The sequence below is a fragment of the Melanotaenia boesemani genome, chromosome 6 (genome assembly GCF_017639745.1).
Source record: "Melanotaenia boesemani isolate fMelBoe1 chromosome 6, fMelBoe1.pri, whole genome shotgun sequence".
Taxonomy (NCBI): Eukaryota; Metazoa; Chordata; class Actinopteri; order Atheriniformes; family Melanotaeniidae; genus Melanotaenia; species Melanotaenia boesemani.
Window position 1 is genome coordinate 4263639 of NC_055687.1, and position 20208 is coordinate 4283846.

General features: G+C 41.5%; 2 protein-coding genes across 2 annotated transcripts in view; one reads left to right on the forward strand and one right to left on the reverse strand.

Annotated features, from left to right (window-relative positions):
- Positions 1 to 20208, reverse strand: part of LOC121641689 (E3 SUMO-protein ligase ZBED1-like) — a 631274-nt gene that overhangs the window by 533979 nt on the left and 77087 nt on the right. The window lies entirely within an intron of this gene.
- LOC121641343 (sodium channel subunit beta-1-like) lies at positions 1758 to 19467 on the forward strand. The gene is made up of 6 exons (XM_041987431.1): positions 1758 to 1809; positions 10256 to 10422; positions 14428 to 14668; positions 16520 to 16661; positions 16837 to 16908; positions 19080 to 19467. Exons 1-5 carry the CDS (start codon positions 1758 to 1760, stop codon positions 16901 to 16903), a joined length of 669 nt encoding a protein of 222 aa, XP_041843365.1. The 3' UTR covers positions 16904 to 16908; positions 19080 to 19467.

A 20208-nucleotide genomic window follows, 5' to 3' on the forward strand; every position in this document is an offset into this window, starting at 1 on the left:
CTAGAAATAAAGCAAAGCAGCGTGAGATGTGAAAACATGGAAGGCCAGGCAATTGTGATGTAAAACAGCCAATAAGCCTGCAGATCTGACCCCAGAGGAAGACTGGTCCACAATCTGGGACCCAGAACTGCAAACAGACCCCACCAGCTTGATTCAGACAAGAATAAAGACAGCTGCAGTCGTCCAGCATGAAGCAACACTGCCTGTCCAAAGAATAAGTCACTACCTGTATTAAACTGAGCAAACATAAAGGAGCTTCCCGCTGGACACACGGTCGACGTTTCAGCTGCAACAAGTTATTAAACCCCAACTGATGCAAGAGCATCTTCTAAATTACTAACAACCACGTGGGAAGACACAAAAAGATGTTAGCTTGTTTCAGAAGGTCAGATCGTTGGCATCAAGCAGAGGAAACATCCAAGGAGAAGCAGAAACTACTAGAACTGGGTTCAGAACTGTCCAACTCATTATTAAAACTGGAAGGATGGTGGGGAAGCATCGTCTTCCATGAAGAAATGTGGTCAGAAAACATCCTGAGTGATGGTGATCGGTGCAACTATGGCTCAATTTGCCACCTATTAACCTGTGGAAAATGTTAATACACTTTCCATTCTCTGTTTTAAAGGGATTATCCAACTTTATTTAAGTGGGGTTGTATGTGGTGGTGATGAGGAGGGAGTGTGGTACCTGCAGCCGTCGGTATTCAAGACTTTGATCAGATTTAGCCAAAAGCTAATAACTGGCCTAAGTCAAGTTAACTCGGGTCTAAAGGTGGTCCGTGTCGGACGTCTGAACACTGCCGGACGGATCTAATTTACCCGTCCACGCTGGACGTCTGGTGTTTGCTGGGCCAGTTACCGTTTGATGAGCGGAGCTCAAACACTGTCACACCCGGCTGTTCCTCCCTTCCACAGATCAGTCTGACTCTGTAGAGTTACAGAGGATCTGAAGAGAAAATCAGCTTTACGTTATTTGTAAACTCTGCAAACTTATTTGCTTGTAAGTTTGGATTTCTGCAAATGTGACAAAGTACAAACATGTATAAAAATATTTTACACATTTCTTTTACATTCAACATGTTAGAAAAAATAAATGTTTTTAAAAACGCGTCCGCTCATACAAACCATTAAACATGCGTGCACTAATCACATGACACACACACAACCTTCCGTTGGAGTGCACGTGGGATTGTGAGACTCTTTTCTTTCCTCTGGGAGCTTCTCAGGTTTGTGTGTAAACACAGTCGTCCTCTTGTTTCACTGTTAACCTCTGACAGAAGCTTTTACTACATTTTCTGGTGCACACAGCCCCAGTGAGACTCTCATGGTGGACAGACTCTTTGGTTAAAGCAGTGGTTCCCAAACTGGGGGGCGGGTTCCCCAGGGGGGGCCCAGAGTTTATGATAGGGGGGCAAAGCAAAGCTAAATAAAACTTGTAGTTTTTGAACTGCACAGGAAAAGTTTGAAACCACTGGGTTAAAGCTTCCTCGTGCTTCAGAGGACCTACAAACCTCTTTCCAGCCCGGAATCAGCTGGAGCGAATAGGAGGAGAAGAGGAGGGTGGACCACACCCAGAGTCCCAGCAGAAAGCAGACCTCCTCCTTTTCCTCCTCTTCCTCCCAGACTTGTAGTTATAGTCAGGACGAGTCATTGCTCTGATCTTTTTTATCAAGAGCTGGAGCAACCGTTGTAGACCTGTGTTGTTTCCTCTCTAAAGTGTGTGTTTTGTATGCCCGGGCTCCTCTTTCCTCTATCAGGATGTCTGCAGTGCACGGGATGCTGCTGCCTCTGACCCTCCTGGCATTTCAAGGTGAGTGTTGCCCTAGTGTTGCCATAGCGATGCCACCGTGGCAACACCTAAGCATGTACATGGGCTGCACACACATCAGCCACTATTGGGTGTGTTCGGGGAGTTTGCTGTGAGAGATGTTCAGATGCAGATGTGTTGCTGCTGGATTTCCTGCTAGAAGCCAAAAACATCCAGCCAAAGGTGAAGTATGCGTCAGGTGTTAGACCAGGACACGTTTTCTGAAGAGGGGAGTCTTTATAGTTCATTGAAGGTAAAAAGGCTGTCAGAACCCTGCCCTGGCTGGAATTAGTAACTCGTTTCTCTGTCATGGACTAAGTCTTAGTCCATCTGGGCTGCGAAGCCTTGAGGCAGATTTCTGAGAGGAAAAACAGTGATCAAGACAAGACATCACTCAACAGGCAGAGTTAGGAACTCGGTCAAGATGAGCTGCTGTGTTCTGGACCATCTTATTTTAACAAAAAAAGCTACGAAGCATTCAGTTCACCGGGACCTAAAACACATTATCATAAAATGTTTTTCATTTTAAAATCAATCAGAACTTCGTGAAGTGATTCTACGATCAACAATGAGCTGAGCTGTGGGCTCCCTGCAGGCTGGGCTTTTAAAGCTAATGCATGTGATGATTGCTTGAACTAATGCACAAAGCACAGAGACTCTGTCTGCGGCTGAAACATAAAGTCACCTCATTCGTAACTTATGGTCAAAGCTGCTAATGAGATTTTTGAACCACCACACTACTGTCAGCCGAGTTATTTGGTTTCTCCATGACTCCATTTAAGACTTACGGGACAGACTGTTCTCAGTAAAGAACATAAACTAATTACAAATACTCAAGAGATGCACCGCAGAAGTATCGAACCAAATTGTTCATTCTGATTTATGACAGCACACAACATAAACTAATCACAGCTACTCGAGTGAGACCCGCAGCAAGGTCCTACAAACCCGTTTTTAAATTTATTTTCTCTGACTTGTGGACATCTCGTCGACCTTCTAGTTTCTACAGTTTAAGAAATTGCCAATTTCCCCATAAAAGTGTCTTTACAAGAGTTTGAATAACGGGGGAGCTAAGGGGAGCTCGGCTCCCCTGAAAGGTAGAGGAGCTCCACTGAAGACATTCACCGGATACTTTAAGGAGGATCCTATGAATAATCCACTTTCAGGTCATATTTCATTGCTCAAAATGGCTTCTGATGTTTCCTGAAAAGAAAAACATTTGTTAGAGTTGTGTGTTTATTGATTTATTTAATTAATTAAATCTTCCAAATGACGCAGTTAACCGTCCTACTTGCTTCAGCATTGTGGACGTTTGGTGTTTGCTATCATCGTCCGTACAGCAAACACCTGATATGCTTCCTTTTGTGGTGAAAGACCTTTCCATCCCTGTTTCTGACTGAACAAGCTGCACACAGCAGTAGCAGAGGGGTATTTTGGTAGTAACCATATTTTTGACCGCACTACGTGCATTACTATATATTCACATGTGCATGTGACTTGCGAAGTCGGGGTGCACACACAAAAATATGGCTCCCCAAAAGCCCTGATGTAATTCAAGCCCTGAACTTCATGATTTAGCTATCCATTAGCAACACAGCCGAATCGCATGTGACATCCTGATGCATCTGTTATGCTGAGATAACGTTGTGTGAGAGACAAACAGAACCTCTTGTTTTATTCTATTTTTTTTTTTTTTTTGTCACCACCATGTTGTCGGTCTGTATCTGGAAGTCCCACAGGATCTTAGCCCTCTCATTCTTTACCACCTTGGGAGATGTTTCCCATTGTGATCGCTGACTCGAGTCATACCATTAACAGAGAAAATACACAAGGAGAGGAACAGAAAGGAAAATAATTAGATTTCCCTTCGCCAGATGTATAACATTTCTCCCTGTCAGATGTAATTTTCCATTGTCAAAGGCCAAACACCATCATATGTTATGTTGGGAGTCGTGGTTCTTTTCATGCCTTTAAGCAACACAAAGTGCTTTATGTAATAAAAGCAACATATGCATAATAAAATAAAACAGACCTCTACAAATATATTCTAGTTTGTTTCACACACACACACACACAAAATAAGCACCACTATACTACACGACACCACCTGAGTCCACCTGGACTCCCAGCAGTCCGACTACCACGACGTCCCTCGTGGTTGATTTCTGCTTGTGTTTTTCCTATTCTCAGATGTAAGTCGCTTTAGAGAAAAGCGTCTGCTAAATGAATGTAGAATAGAATAGAACAAAATTAAGAGAACTGATAAAATAACTACATAAATGAAAAATAAATAAAAATAAAAGGACTAATAAGCAACTACACTAAAGATTCAGGTAAAAGCTAAAAAGGTCTTGAGCCCATTTTTAAAAAATCAACAGTCTGACAGGTTGTTCCACAGCCGGGGGGGTCGAAGTTGTGGAACGAGGCCTCGAGTAGGTTTTAGTCCTGACTTTAGGAACAACTAAGAGGCCGGTACCAGACGATCTCCGGGTCTGAGGTGTGAAAGAAATTTTGCTGCATATGATAATCACTCATATATACTCATATAATAATCACATGTATATTCAGTTTTCTTTATTAATTTATTATTGTTAATCCATTCACATTTACGTTTTCATATTGTGTGTTTTCATTCTACAGAATACTGAAGTTACAGTTTTCATCGTGTGTGTGTGTGCGTGTGTGTGTGTGTGTGAGGTCAGACTGATCACTTTCTTCCCAGAGCTCTGACATGGCAGAGTTGAGGCTGGTTTTCCACCTGCTAGATAGCAATAGTTGTTTGGTATATCAGCTTGTTGTGGTATGTGGGCTTTGTCTGAAAACTGGAAGAAAGTGGCGCCACTCAGTCTTCTATTCCTCATTTATTATTTTGCTGTTTGACCTTCAGCTGCAGACCAGCTGAATAAAACCTATTTGCTCTGATGAATCCCCAGAGTCTCTCCTGACTTCATGCGAGTTGGGACGACCACTCTCATTACTTGCAAGTAATTCTTTATTCAATACTTCTCCTGTAGATAAACCTTATACACTTTACTCATTCCAGACTCTTGGTAATTTTTCTACAACAGAGGGGACGCATAATTTAAAAAAAAGTCAGATAAATAAAAAGGTCCAATACCATTAAGACATTTATAAACAGCTAAAAGAACCTTAAAATCATTCCTGAAATGCACAGGGAGCGCAGAGACCTAAATAATTTAGGTTAAATGATCTTTCTCTAGTCTTCAGGACCAATAATTAAAACTTCAGTTTTGTCCTGGCTAAGCTGTAGGAAATCCTCTGCCATCCCTGACTTTCTATGTAAAATGTGGTTTAAAGGACGTTAACTGACTCCAGGTCACTACTCATGCATCATCAACATAACCTGCTTCTCTTTGTGTCTTCTGTTGTTTAAAAGCATAGTCTTCTGATTTGTAGGGTCAACAACAGCCACTCTGAGGGAATAATCAGCCGGCACCCTATCAGAGTTACAGCCAATCCATCCCTCCCTCCATCCATCTGTCCATCCATTTTCTACCGCTTATCCAGGGTCGGGTCTTGGAGGTCAGCTACCTAAAGGCCCATTTATGCTCCCTTACACATGTAATTATCAACGTTAGTTTCAAGTGTTACGTCGCCATCCTCAGACTTCCATGTATGTTTTGCGTTGCCATGGTTGTTAAGTCAGTTCCTCCACCAGCGGGCAGTGCTGACTTCAGAGTTCACTTCCACGAACCGACCGTTATTTCATTGTGTCTCTTCTGTCTGTGTTCCAGGTCTTTGTGTTCTTCTGCACAAAATGTCTTTCATTGCAGAGCATCACACAGACTTGAAGCAACATCCGATCACAAAAAGAAAGTACACTCTCAGTTAACAAATTTTACATAATAAAGGCTAAATCATTTGGTCCTTATCAAGTTTTAAAATGAGGTAAATACAACCTCAAGTAAACGAGAAAATTAGATTTCACTCCATCGATCTGTCCCAGAAAGTTCAGCCCATGCAGTTTTCAGAGAAACTGCTAATAACCCACGATCTACATCTCAGACCCTCCAGGCCTCCGTTACCATGTTAAATGTCAGTTCATTACAGCAAAATGTGAAGAATTCTGAACAACTATGAGTGGAGTCGCTTTATATCAACCATTTCCATACATTAATAGGTACGTCCACATCAAATGTTAAACACCAAATGTCAAACACTAGGCATCTTTTTTCTGGACACGGTTGCTAGGCAATAAATCCATCAGAGGGCAGTTTAGAGTTATAGAATAGAATAGAATAGAATAGAATAGAATAGAATAGAATAGAAAAGAAAAGAAATACTTTATTAATCCCCTTGGAGACTCCTCAGGGAAATTTGGGTACCAGCAGCAATACAACACCAACAGTAAAGCAGGACAAGCACAAGAGACAATATATACAGGTATAAAGCAAAATAGAGGCAAATAGAATAATAAATATAAATATAGCAATAAATATAACAATAATAACTATAAGATAAGTTAAATAAAACAATATAAACAAGCATTGCACACAGTAGAGGTGGTACAGATTCCCAGTTCACTATTGCACGTATAAGTTATTGCAACTGTTTGTATGGGTTATTGTGCATGTGTTGTATCAGGCGGACTGCACACCTCCCTCTCCCCCCTCCTTCTCCCCCTCCTTCTCCTCCTCCTGCCTAATGCAGAGTTGTACAGTTTGATGGCTCGGGGGACAAAGGAGTCTCTGAGCCGGTTGGTCCTACTCTTGGGGAGGAGCAGCCTCACTTATGAGTTCTGATGCCAGGTTCAGACACTTATGGACAACATCATGATGATGTAGATTCTCATAAAGACCTAAAAACAGGTAGCATTGTAGACTGCGGTGGTCTGTGCCACCATTAAATACAGTGCAGCATCTTTGTCTACTTTGTTGGTCGCTATACTGTTCAACACTGTCCTGCAGTTTCCAGTGGTATTGTTGCTGTTGATCCATCAGGCTGCACAATAACATCCTCTAATGAAATGAAAGGACACAAAAGACGGACAGAAGGCTCTGTACATACATATTTAAGGTATACTATAAATTCGGGTAAAGCCTCGTCTTTAAATAAAGAACATGGCAGCACAGCTCCGGTTAGCAAAGCTGTAAATATGTAATTTCATATTGTGGCTTCACAGGTTGGCAGCATATTACAGCATATATAGAGCTGTTTGATTTTAAACCTGTCTCTGTTTCTCAAGTTCATAAAGCACTGAAAGAAATTGATCACAAAAAGTCTGCAGGTCCAGATACACTGGATCCATACCTTAAAGGTTGCAGCTGATATTATTGCTGAGCCCATCACTCATATTTTTAATTTGAGTCTTTGCTCTAATACCATACCTAAAAATTGGAAATCAGCCCAAATTCTCCCTTTATTTAAAGGTGGAGATCCTGCAGATTTGAACAATTATCGTCCAATTTCTAAACTTTCAGTTCTGGCTAAGATCCTTGAGTCTTGTGTAAATTTACAGATGAAACCATTCTTGGCTGATAAAAATATTTTAAATAATTTTCAGTCGGGTTTTAGATCTGGTCATAGCACTGTCACTGCTGTCACAGTTGTAATAAATGACATAATTGGAGCCTTAGACAAAAAACAGCACTGTGCAGCCTTATTTGTGGATCTCGCTAAGGCATTTGACTCAGTTGACTATGGATTGCTTATTGACAAATTAAGATCAATTGGTTTTAGTTGTAATACCACAAAATGGTTTCAAAATTATCTTACAGATCGTTTCCAGTGTGTTTTTGTAGAAGGCCATAAATCTGAATTCCTTAACATAGTGAAAGGTGTTCCACAGGGATCTATTCTGGGGCCTATTCTGTTCACTATTTTCATAAATAATTTGGGTAAAGATATGAAATAAAAAATACATCTATATGCTGATGATACAGTCATTTACACCTATACTCCTTCCATCTTAGGGGCTGTACAAGATCTTCAGGCTGCATTTCAGTTTTTAGAAATTGCACTTCTGAACTTGAAATTGATTTTAAATGTTTGGAAAACAAAATTTATGATCTTCTCAAAAGCCCGATCCCCATTAGGTGATTATAACATCTCTACATCAGATGGAAAACTCATTGAGAGGGTTCCATCATACAAATACTTGGGTATATGGATTGATGATAAGCTTACATTTAGTGAAGACATCACCACTTTAATCAAAAAGCTCAAAGTGAAGGTTGGTTTTTATTTTAGACACACATCTTGCTTTACTTTCAGCGCAAAGAAAAAACTTGTGAATGCTACTTTTCTGTCTGTGATTGATTATGGTGATACCTTGTATATGCATGCAGCCTCATCAATTCTGCATAAACTGGATTCAGTGTATCATGCATCATTACGATTTATTACAAATGCAAAATCCCTCAATCACCACTGCACTCTTTATGATCTGGTCGGTTGGACATCACTAACCACTCGCAGAAAACATCACTGGTATTTTTTCATCTATAAAGCAATATTGGGAAAACTTCCAGGATATCTTTGTGACCTACTCTGTGTCAGTTCTGGGAGTTACCGGCTCAGCTCTTCAAATCGCTTCAGAGTTGGGGAAAACAGCCTTTTCCTATTCTGCACCATGGACATGGAACAATTTACAAAGAGATCTTAAAATGGAATCATTTATTTCAATGGATAAATTTAAGGCAATCATAAAGAGTGTGGTAAAGGAGACGTGTTTGTTTTTCTTGAGAGGCTCACTGTGTTTTTAAATAGTTGTTCTAAATCTTAATGTGTTTATTTTGCTTAATTTTTATGTATTTGTAAACTGTATTTGGCCGCTATTTTGGCCAGGTCTCTCTTGTAAAAGAGATTCTGAATTTCAATGGGACTTCCTGGTTAAATAAAGGCATAAAGAAATAATAATAATGATAATAAAAATATTAGATTCCATAACAAGTTAATATTATGGACTGGTGCACCGTGATTTCCAACAGAAGCATCACTTTCAAGGTTGCTAGATAACCAATCAGCATGCAGGAGGCCAGTACTTCCCTCCAGGGTCCGCTTTCTCTGTGATCCAGAGACTGTGGCGAACTGACCGGCTCCGTACGTTGTCTTTCAGATGTGTTTTCTTCATGAAATTTGAATATCAGCTTCCTCATCATCGCCCAGGCTTGGGTTTTAAATACATGGTTCCATCTTTTGATATCAGCTCTGACAGCAATGGTGCCACTTTATATTTGTGAAGTCTTACGTTGTTTTCCCTACTCTCCTCCTCTCCTCCTTCCCTTTTTCTCTCTGCAGTGCAGCATCTAGCCTCCTGCTTCTCCCCATGCTTTGTTTACAAATGGCTGTTCTGACTTGTGCTAATCTTTTATCTTCTTTTTCTTCCCCCCTTCAATCTTCCCCCACCATGTTGGTGTAGTAGTGTTTAGAATTTGTTTTTTTCTTTGTTTTTTTAGCATTTTGATATTTTTATCAGATCTAAGAGGACGTGCAGCTGCTTTGCATTTCAACCAGCATGTATTGATTTTAAAGCGTTGGTCTGATCAGCGTTGTGTGTTTCCTGTCCTCTCCTTTCATTCCCTTCCCTCCATGTTACGATTCAAAACGAAAGCTCCCCCCGAGGTGAAAGTTGAGGGGGGAGCATCATTGGTTGAGAGCGATGCTGAGGCCTCAGTGGAAACTGCGAGGTGCAGTGTGAGACAGAAACATTTGGAGTTACAGGTGTGTTACTCCTGGCCGATGACAAGTACGTGTCATGATGAAGATTGGCATATATAGACTCACGCTTCTATATATGATGTTAGCTCAGTTAGCAACTGACAGAATGCAAGTTGAAAGTATCGCTCACTGCAACCTCTTTATTTCCCCTCAGTTTCTCACACTGAAAAGGTCATTACTATCAAGCTAAAACCCTGATTATTCAAATCAAGTGGGGTGATGAGTGGAAATAAAAACAATGCAAGAATAAAAGCTATGCCCGTATTAAAAATAAAATAAAATAACAAAAACATGCATGCAGTGTGCATAGAGAGCAAGCATGCAAACTACTGAAGTTACAGCAGCTAACGTTGTTTTACTGTACTTTGTCTAGAACAGGGATCACCAACTCTAGACCTCTTGAGTCAGGGTCCAGCAGATTTTCACTGTGTCCCTGCTGCAACACACCTGATTCAAATGAAATAGTTCACCAACAGCTTGTTGTCAAGGTCTGTGTCAGCCTCCTAATGACTCATTATTTGAGTCAGGTGTGCTGTTGCAGGGCCATATTGAAAACCTGCAGTACACTGCTCAAGAGGTCCGGAGTTGGTGATGCCTGGTCTAGAAGTACTGTGTGAAAACACCACAGCTCTTCCTTGGGTCCACGATGAAGAGACCGACAGCCGCCCTCGGCTCTCCTCTCTGACCCGGTGACCTGCAACCAGGTAAAGATGTGCAAAGATGATGGCTGGTTTCTGACTCAGCGTTTTTCTTTCTCTTCACTCTGAAGCATCTCTGTGCTGTGGAGCTTGTGTGGAGGTGGACTCGGACACGGAAGCTGTGGTCAACGAAGGCTTCAAACTGGGCTGCATCTCCTGTAAGACGAGAGCCGAGGTGTCTGCCACCGCCACCGTCAACTGGTACTTTAGAGCTTCGGATGAGAAGGAGTTCAGTCATGTAAGTGGTCCTCAGATACGTAAAAATTTTAATTTTGAAATTGTAGTGCTCATTTGTTTGGTGGTAGGGGTAATTTGTTTAGAGCCAGGAGCTCTGGCTCTAAAGAGAAAGAGAAAAATGAGCTCCTTCTACAGGTAGCAGCCGGCATCTACAAGACTTAAAGCCAGATTATTTCCCGTTTCTTTCATCTTTCAAGTCTGAGTAAAGCAGAAGTGCAACACTAACCAGAATATTCACATTATATCAGTTTTTCTCCAGTTTCTACTTTTTGTTATAGTTTTATCACTGCTACAGTCCCTGAATGAACAAGGAAACGCAACGTATGACACCCCCGCCAAGCTGAATAATAACCCCGGCCAAAAGAGACAAAAGATGGAAGCAGACCAAAAACCAGCTACCCAATGGGCAGTTATCGGTTTCTTTTTTATCAGACACATCCTCTGAAACCAAAAACTAATGAGCATCCTTTCATTCATTACCTGTACCGCTTAGTCCATCACTGGTCGCGGTTAAGCTGGAGCCGGTTCCGGCATTTTAACAGAGGCAGGTACACCCTGGACAGGTCACCAGCACACCGCAGGCCCAACACGGATCCCAGGCCCAACACGGATCCCAGGCCAACACGGATCCCAGGCCAACACGGATCCCAGGGCCAAAACGGATCCCAGGGCCAACACGGATAGGGACAAAGCCAGAGAACCACAGAGAACCCATGCATACATGGGGAGAACATGCAAACACAAAAAGACCACTACCCCAACCTCGAACCAGCAACCTTCTTGCTGTAAGGCTGCGGTGCTAACCACCACACCACCTTGCAGCCCTAATGACCAGTCATGTTTAACGGTTCTAGGACAGCTGGAAGACTGTTGTAATTTATGAAACTTACCCAGAAAAACATTTGCTTTCACATGCCAGTGTAATGTTGTCCTCCAGACACACATGTAGCAGAGTAGTCACCACGTAATGCTGCCACGGTCTACTTAACACACCTTGTAACCATTTAAATCATCTCAGCTGCTCATATTGCACCAAAGATAAAGAGGAGAGAAATTAATTCAGCTAGTCCTGACCTTCCAGTTGAGTTTGTGGCTCACAACCTCCAGTGCCATTTCCAGTTCACCCAGACAAGACGTTCTACTCCCAACGCTGGCGTTGCGGAGTCCCATCGAGAGGCTTCGGTGCCTCCATTGGAAGCAAATCTCAATCGTAATATCAACGTGGCTTTTGTCCAATGTCAACAAAATCCTGAACAGGTAGGCCATTCATAAGCTGTGTCCCACTTAAGGGCTGCAGACTACGGAGGACATGCCATAGTTTATGTAGTCTGCACACTTGGAAGTCAGCTTAACGTTCTTGAAATGGGACAGCCACCCTAGCCAACAAGAACTTCCCATAGCAACAACACAGGGCGCTGAATCACTTAAACCTCTGAAATTACTCATAGGACACTTCAGTGAACATTAACACCGACAGTAGGAAGAGGAAAAAGAGGAAGAGGAAGGAGAAGAGGAAGAAGAAGAAGAAGAAGAAGGGGAAAAGGAAGAAGAAGAAGAAGAAGAAGTTGTTTTCCAGTCGGTACACACGTCATTAACCCCTTAAAAATCCACGAATATCAAATATTACAGAATGTTAATGTCACCATTTAACCAACATGTTTTAATGTACTTGGTTTTGTTACATTTCTCCTAAAGTGTAGTTTAAAAAAAATACTTTTTTAAACAAAACTTTAATGAAACCTAAAACGTACTCTTCTGAGCTTGGTTGCTCATTCGCCACTGTCTTGTGCGCAATGAATTCTGGGAGAAAAGAGGCCGTAAAGGACGCATCACCAGCAGCCTTGGTTTGCTCACAGCGCCCCCCCCCCCAGTCTTGCAGTATGTACTACAGCAGGTGGGGACGCTGAAGCCTTTTTTCTAGTTTTCGCCACCGTTTGCACACCTGAACCAGCTTTGGTGCCTTAGTTTTTTTTTTAATTTTTAATTTACTTTTCTGTTTTGTCAGTTTAATCCTCTAACTTGGATTTGCTGAAGCACTTCATCTGACACAAGCAGGGTTTATTTACCCATCTTCAGTCCTGACTGGAACATTTCACTTCACACACTTCAGCAACATGATGATGGAAAGATTTAATACATTTGTAAAGATGTGAAATGCCTACCAGTTTGCAAGAAAAAGTGTTTTCTTATTTTGAACCTTTTTGAACATCAAAATGCACAATAATCCTTAACTGTTTTACTTCCTAACAAAAACGTATCTGCCACAGTCTCGTTCTGTATTTCTGCAACAATTTTTCAAGTTTTCCCTGAAACTGATTTCGTCACGTAAACCTGCACGTGGTTGAAGCATGCACAGGAACAACATCCACCAGAGAAACGATCGGATGAGTGAAGACATGATCTGATCTGATCGTGAAGACAATTAAACCACCCCGTTGAATCTTTCCGATCGGAACAGCTGATATGTTTACATGACGCATTTTTATTTTGCATCAAAAGCTCCACGTAAACGCAGCTCATGTTGAATCCAGTGTCAACGAATATAACAATCCACACAAAAACTGTCTAATAAATGGTGGTGAGCAGATCGATCCAAATATCGATAATGTCGATAGTATCGATAAACTGTATATAATATTGTCATAATATTATTTCAGTGTAAGACTTGAAAACTGTCAGAATTTTCATAAATACTGAGGAGAAAGTGGTGTTTGGTGGATTTAGACCCAAAGCCAGTTTCTCTCGCTGAGATAATACTACATTCGTATTTTTAAAATGGCATGAGTAATAAGTTTGTTTCAGGACACCCCATTATAGAAATTCTAAATGTAAGGCTTGAAAACTGTCACGAACTTCATAAACAGGGAGGATATGTGGTTTTTGGTGAGAAGGCACCTACATGCCAAAAATCAGCTTCTCTTGTTGAGACGATGCCCAATTCTGATTTTTATGGTATGACTAATAACTTTGTGTTAAAACATGTTTGCATTTTTCACAGATTAATCTTTGGCTTGATGGGTTTATTGTGACAGCCCTGTAAAAAGTACCAGTGTCAACGATACTAGTCCTTCTTTTACTTGGTAACGGATCGATATGAAATCTTGCAGTATCTCCCGTCCCTACTAAAAAACATGTAGACATGTAGAAACAACCCACCGGCTAACAAGATAAAGCTGTTCTAAAACATGAGGAGCTTTGCTGTAGCCTTACCACGTGACTAACCAAACATGAACACTGAAGCATCAGAAGTACTAAAACTACATTATTTAACTTAGCTGACTAAAAATATTTTAAAAAGTCATGACCAGACATGACATGACTGGAATCACTAAAATGACAGTTTAGTCATTAGACTGATGAAAAATGTGATTTTTACTTGAGTTGGTTTCTTGGACTTAAAATTTAGTTTTTACATTAACAAAAAAAAACCCATAAAACAGAGAATATCATTATTTTTGGCACAAGATTATTAAGAAAACCAAGCGTCAGACTTTCCTGCACATCTATTGAGCTGAAGCAGCAGCTTGAAACTAAAAGAAAAGTCAAAGTGAAATCAACATCCTCGCTTTAAATGGTGCTGTTTTCCATCTGTAATTAGGTATTAGGTTTTCCTCCCTGCTTGTGAGAAACATGCAATGCATTTATGAGCACAGTCTTGCATTTTTCATGACATCCTGTTTTCCTTCCGTTCTAGTCAGCATCGTTTTTAACCAGCAGAGCTTTCAGCTGGCAGAGCCAGGAGGCCATTACACTATGTAACCACAACATGCCATTAGCCCGGCGTTTGGACTGAGTGCCCACTAATTCAGCAGGAAGTGAACAAATTAGAATATAAGTGCAGTTCGGTCGATACAGAGACCTGCAGCAGATATCTGATTCTTCAAGTATGTCTCCAAAACTAAATGCAACCAGAACAATCTGTTTTCCAGCTTCTGTCATCCAAGAGAAGGTTGTAGTTATCCTGCTGTTGAACCACATCACAGCTTTGCTCTGCTTCCTGTTACAGATCTTCAGCTATGAAAACCAAAATAAAAATTTCCCAGACCCTCGCTTCCAAGAGCGCCTTGAGTGGAGAGGCAGCAACAAAACCAACGACCTGCAGGACGGCTCCATCTACATCCATAATGTGACCTTCAACGATACAGGAACCTACAACTGCACGTTTGACCGCATCATCACTTACGACAACAACTTTGAGAATCGAAACCTCACAATCAAGACAATTCAACTGAATGTGGTGCCAGAATGTAAGCATGGGGGTGGCTTTTATATTCAGACATTGCTTTTCAACCATGCTTCAGCAGGATTATTTAAAAAAATCATGAAACAGGCCTGGACAAAAATGATGGTACCCTTAACTTAATAATTTTTTGCACAACCTTTGAGGCAATCACTGCAATCAAACGATTCCTGTAACTATCAATGAGACTTCTGCACCTCTCAGCAGGTATTTTGGCCACTCTTCATAAGCAAACTGCTCCAGTTGTCTCAGGTTTGAAGGGAGTCTTTTCCAGACACCATGTTTCAGCTCCTTCCAAAGATGCTCAATAGGATTTAGGTCATGGCTCATAGAAGGCCACTTTAGAATAGTCCATGTTTTCCTCTTAGCCATTCTTGGTGTTTTTAGCTGTGTTTTGGGTCATTGTCTTGTTGCGAGACCCATGACCTGCGACTGAGACCAAGCTTTCTGACACTGGCCAGCACATTTCTCTCTAGAATCCCTTGATAGTCTTGAGATTTCATTGTACCGGCACAGATTCAAGACACCCTGTACCAGATGCAGCAAAGCAGCCCAGAACATAACAGAGCCTCCTCCATGTTTCACAGTAGGGACGGTGTTCTTTTCTTCATATGCTTCATTTTTCCATCTGTAAACATAGAGCTGTAAACATTTTTGTCTCATTTGTCCATAGGACATTCTCCCCTCTCGTTTTTAAATTTAGCGTTTTAAAACATTGGTTGATTCCAGATTCTCAAAGAGAATCTATTCTCCTCTCTACCATTGAAATCTTTTACACCATGGGCCCACAGAGGGACTAAAAGGGAAGGGCTGAAGTGAATTTGCTAACAAAACCAGGTGTGCAAATAAACAGGAAGCAGAAAGAAAAAACATGATAGACATTTTATCTTCAACAATCAGTGTTGAAGACAAAATGTCACAAAAAAAAAAAAAAAAAACGGGCTGAAAAATGTAAGAAAATGAAAAAGAACGGTCAAATAAATACATACTGGAATGAATAAATAAATTACAAGTGGGTTTAGGTTGCCTATCACTGTACTGAAAACAAAGTTGAGCCAGTTTACCAGTATTCCTGATCTTTAGTTGAGAACTAATACATCGTTTTAAATAACTGTGTTTCCTGCTTAACGAGCATGTTTTCATCTTTCATCTTAAAAGTTTCGTCTAAAACAGCTACAGTGGTTTTTAACCACCGACCGAGTGAAGATTTCCAGTCTGACGACTTCTAATTCAGAATTTTCTTGGGTTAAATTTTACACCGTTTCCACTGCGTCTACCCAGGGTCATTTATTAATCACATCACGAGAGGAAATAATCACATGAAAATAACTATTTGTATCCTTGTATGTTTTCTTGACTTATGAACATTGAAAACATTATTTTCAGTGTGAGACGGCTGCTTACACCCATGCTGCTGCACACCAGGACGAGTTCTAAAGCTTTGACACTTCACGTTGTCCTGCAGCTCATTCACTGAAATACTTGAACGAACTGAAAAGTTAACACGTTGTCTAATGTTGTAATAAACAGAGGATTTTACAGAGACCTTCATTAAACATCAGGGTGTCCCTCAGGGTTCGACATTCGGCCTCTGAAATGTTGAAATCTTGAACATATTTTGCATTTTCCCTAAACTTCATCACACGTTGCATAACTCCTGAACACCGAAGACTTGTGGAAATCAGACATTTTGACTGAATCTGTGTCAGATTTAGGAATTGATGGATTTTGATTTTTGTGAAAGTCCTGATCATTAAACGTTAACAGGAAACAGGAAATACTTGTGATTTGTTGAAATGTGAAAACATGAATAGAAAAGAAACTTGGTCTGAGCTCGTCTTCCTCGCTGTCTCTGCAGTCACTCGGGGGATGGCATCCATCTTGTCTGAGGTGATGATGTACGTCTCCATCGTCGGGCTGCAGCTCTGGCTCCTGGTGGAAATGATCTACTGCTTCAGAAAAATCTCTGCAGCCGGAGAGAAAGCTCTGAGACAGAGCGAGTAAGTACGACGTTAAAGAAAGCCGAGCTTCTGGCTTCGCCCCACCACCGCCCTCACGTCCAAATCCTGCAGGGCCGGCCAAATGTCCCGACTTTTTCAATAACAACCATGCTGCTTTTCCCTCACTGATATCTTCTGTTTTTCTCTTTTCTACCAACCTTTCTCTGTCCTGCAGGGAGGAGTATTTAACTGAAGCATCGGAGAGTAAAGACGACTGTACAAGTGTGCAAGTGGCTGAATAGCACTGGTATGTGTGTTTATTAACCAGGGGACCAGGGCATAGCCTCCACCCTCAAATTAAACTTATTATCATAAAAAACAGGTGTAGTAAATTTTGTAGTGATATTTCTTGTGGTTGAGAGAACAGACCTGGTGTCTCTTTTACAACAGTAAACAGCCTAATTGAAGGTTTTAGCCCGACATGCTGCAGACTCTGGTCCAACAGTTATCTCCACAGCTCTATGCTCCATGCATACACCTGACTTTACTTCAGCTTCTGCCAGTCCAAGACCACCTGATGTCTCAATAATTTTTTTTTTTTTTACTTATTTACCTTACTTCCGGTGCCATCTTGGACAGCAGCCTGCCAATCACTCCTCTTCTTGTTTGATAGAGATGTTGCTCCACTCGCTCTTTTTGTTTTCGCTGTGTTTGGCGTACTTTTATCGAGTCGGGTCCCAGTCTGGGCGAAGCAGCATGGCTCCAGTGTTTATACCAGAGACCAGCTGATGGAGCTCTGATACAGCACAGAGAGATGTGGAGGAAATACCGGGGCTGTAGAACCAGGAAGAAAAGGTGGCTAAGGCAGAGGAGACTGTATCTCCTCTCCATTGTAATGGGAAATGAAAGATCACTGGGCAATAGGATGGAGGAACTAACAGCATCCACATGAAGCAACAGTGTGTTTCATGAGGCCTCCGTGTTGTGCTTCACGGAGACTTGGCTGTAAAACAACATACCGGACTCTCTGGTGAGTCTAACGGCTTTCAGTTGGTGTGAGGGGACGGAAGCTGTGCTAACAGTGGCAAGAAGGGCAGAGGAGTCGCTGTTTGATAACAAGTGGTGCAACCCTGGACAGCACGTGAAGGAGCACGTGTACAGCCTGGACATCGAACTGCTAGCAGTGAGTCTTCGTTCAAGTGTCTCGGGGTTTTTGTTGACGAGTGAGGGAAGGATGGAGCAGGAGGTGGACAGGCGGATCGGTGCGGCGTCCGCCCTCCCTTAGAGACAGGATGGGGATGAGAAGCTCGGTGATCCGGGAGGGGCTCAGAGTAGAGTCGCTTTCTTGGATGAGCTGGTGAACATGGCTGGGGAGAGGGACGACTGGGTTTCCCTGCTTAGGCAGCTGCCCCCGCAACCCGACTCCGGATAAGCGGCAGAAAATGAATGAATGGATGGATGGATGGATGGATGATGGATGGATGGGTGGATGGATGGATGATGGATGTATGGATGGATGGATGATGGATGGATGGGTGGATGGATGGATGGATGATGAATTGATGGATGGATGGATGGATGGACGGATGGATGGATGGATGGATGGACGGATAAAGGGATGGATGGATGGATGGATGGATGATGGATGTATGGATGGATGATGAATTGATGGATGGATGGATGGATGGACAGATAAAGGGATGGATGGATGGATGGATGATGGATGTATGGATGGATGGATGATGGATGGATGGGTGGATGGATGAATGGATGATGAATTGATGGATGGATGGACGGATAAAGGGATGGATGGATGGATGGGTGGATGGATGGATGGATGGATGGATGGATGGATGGATGGATGGATGGATGGATGGATGGACGGATAAAGGGATGGATGGATGGATGGATGGGTGGGTGGGTGGATGGAAGGATGGATGTATGGATGGATGGATGGATGGATGGATGGGTGGGTGGATGGATAAAGGGATGGATGGATGGATGGATGGATGAATTGATGGATGGATGGATGGACGGATAAAGGGATGGATGGATGGATGGATGGATGATGGATGGATGGATGGATGGATGGGTGGGTGGATGGAAGGATGGATGTATGGATGGATGGATGGATGGATGGATGGATGGATGGATGGGTGGGTGGATGGATATGTGCAAGTCTTTATTGTTATATTTTTTCCTGAACTCTGGCACAACAATTTCCTCCAGGATCTATAAGATTGTTTGTATTAAATAAGTATTAAATTATTATTTTCTCTATTTAATCGTTTATGTGGCGCCCTCTGGTGGAGACTTTGATCTTAGTCAGTTTCATCTTACAGTTCTATTTTTATTTCTTTTTGGGCTGATGCTGAAATGTCCTCAGTTTCACTTGGGTTTTAATTAAATATTTAATAAAGTTGTTTTTGGCTCTACATTTTTCTGTTCAACAGCTTCTTTCTTTCTTTTAAACTTCAGGTTGAAGATGGATTCTTGGGGCAGCTTCCTGTCTTCCACATCCCCCTCTTCCTCTCTTCCTCTCCACATAGTGGAGAAAGGAAGAAACAGAGGAGACAGATCCTCATGGAAGGGATATTTTATGTGACTCTGCAGGATTCTGCAGGATGGAAGCATCAGAGGAGGAGAGCCGAGCTGTAAATATGCAAACAGATCATCGTTGATGACATGCTAATCACAAGCATGACGTATTTTCCTTGTTTGCATGTGAACTTTTCCAGCAGCTGACTTAATAATCTGTCACATTTCTAGCAGTTTAGTTTATTTCACATGAGGCTTTCATCAAGTCTTTCTAAAGTCTAAAACTTTAATTTATGATAATGTAAAAAAGATTTGGACAGAATTTATTTTAATTTTTCAACACTAGAAAGATAAAAAAATGAAATAAAAACTGGAACTATTTCTTACTGGTGCAATTTATCTGCAAACGTAACAGCTAAATATTTTGCTCTGCAGCTTAATGTCTCGACATTTAAAAGTTTCCTGATTAATTAAATTGAAATCTCAATGAAAACAGCTAAAAAAAAGCATACAGGTTTAAAAATATACAATATTAAAAAGCAGGTTCATCATCTGTGCAACAACAGGCTGATATAGAAGGCCACGCTGGCTTAAAGCTAAAACAGAGACAGTAGAGAGCAGATTTTAACCAAAACAAGACAAGATGTCTGATTTCTGCAGCTCAAGCTGAACAGCGACGCCTGGTGGCCGACATGAAAATGACATGAAGCACATTTCAGGTTAGTCAGCGTCGGTGAAGAAAGTCAATGTTTTTCTATTAGTACAGAAACGCAGGCATGTGAAAATGTAGTAGTGAAACACCCGTCCATCTTTAACCCACGTTTTTATAGGTAAACTAACACAATATTTAAAATACTACAGTACCCTGGTTTTGTTCTCTAAATGCAGCGTTTCCACCACTAAAATTAGTCAGTTTCTTCTCTGCTAAGAGCAAAAGAAATGAAACGCTGACAGCGATAAACATGCATGTCACGTTTTCAGCTCTCAGAGGAGGAAACTCGCCTCTTTAGCCACTAAAACCTTTGTTTTTTATATTACATATAAAAACTGTTCTGCCTGGAGTTCTGCA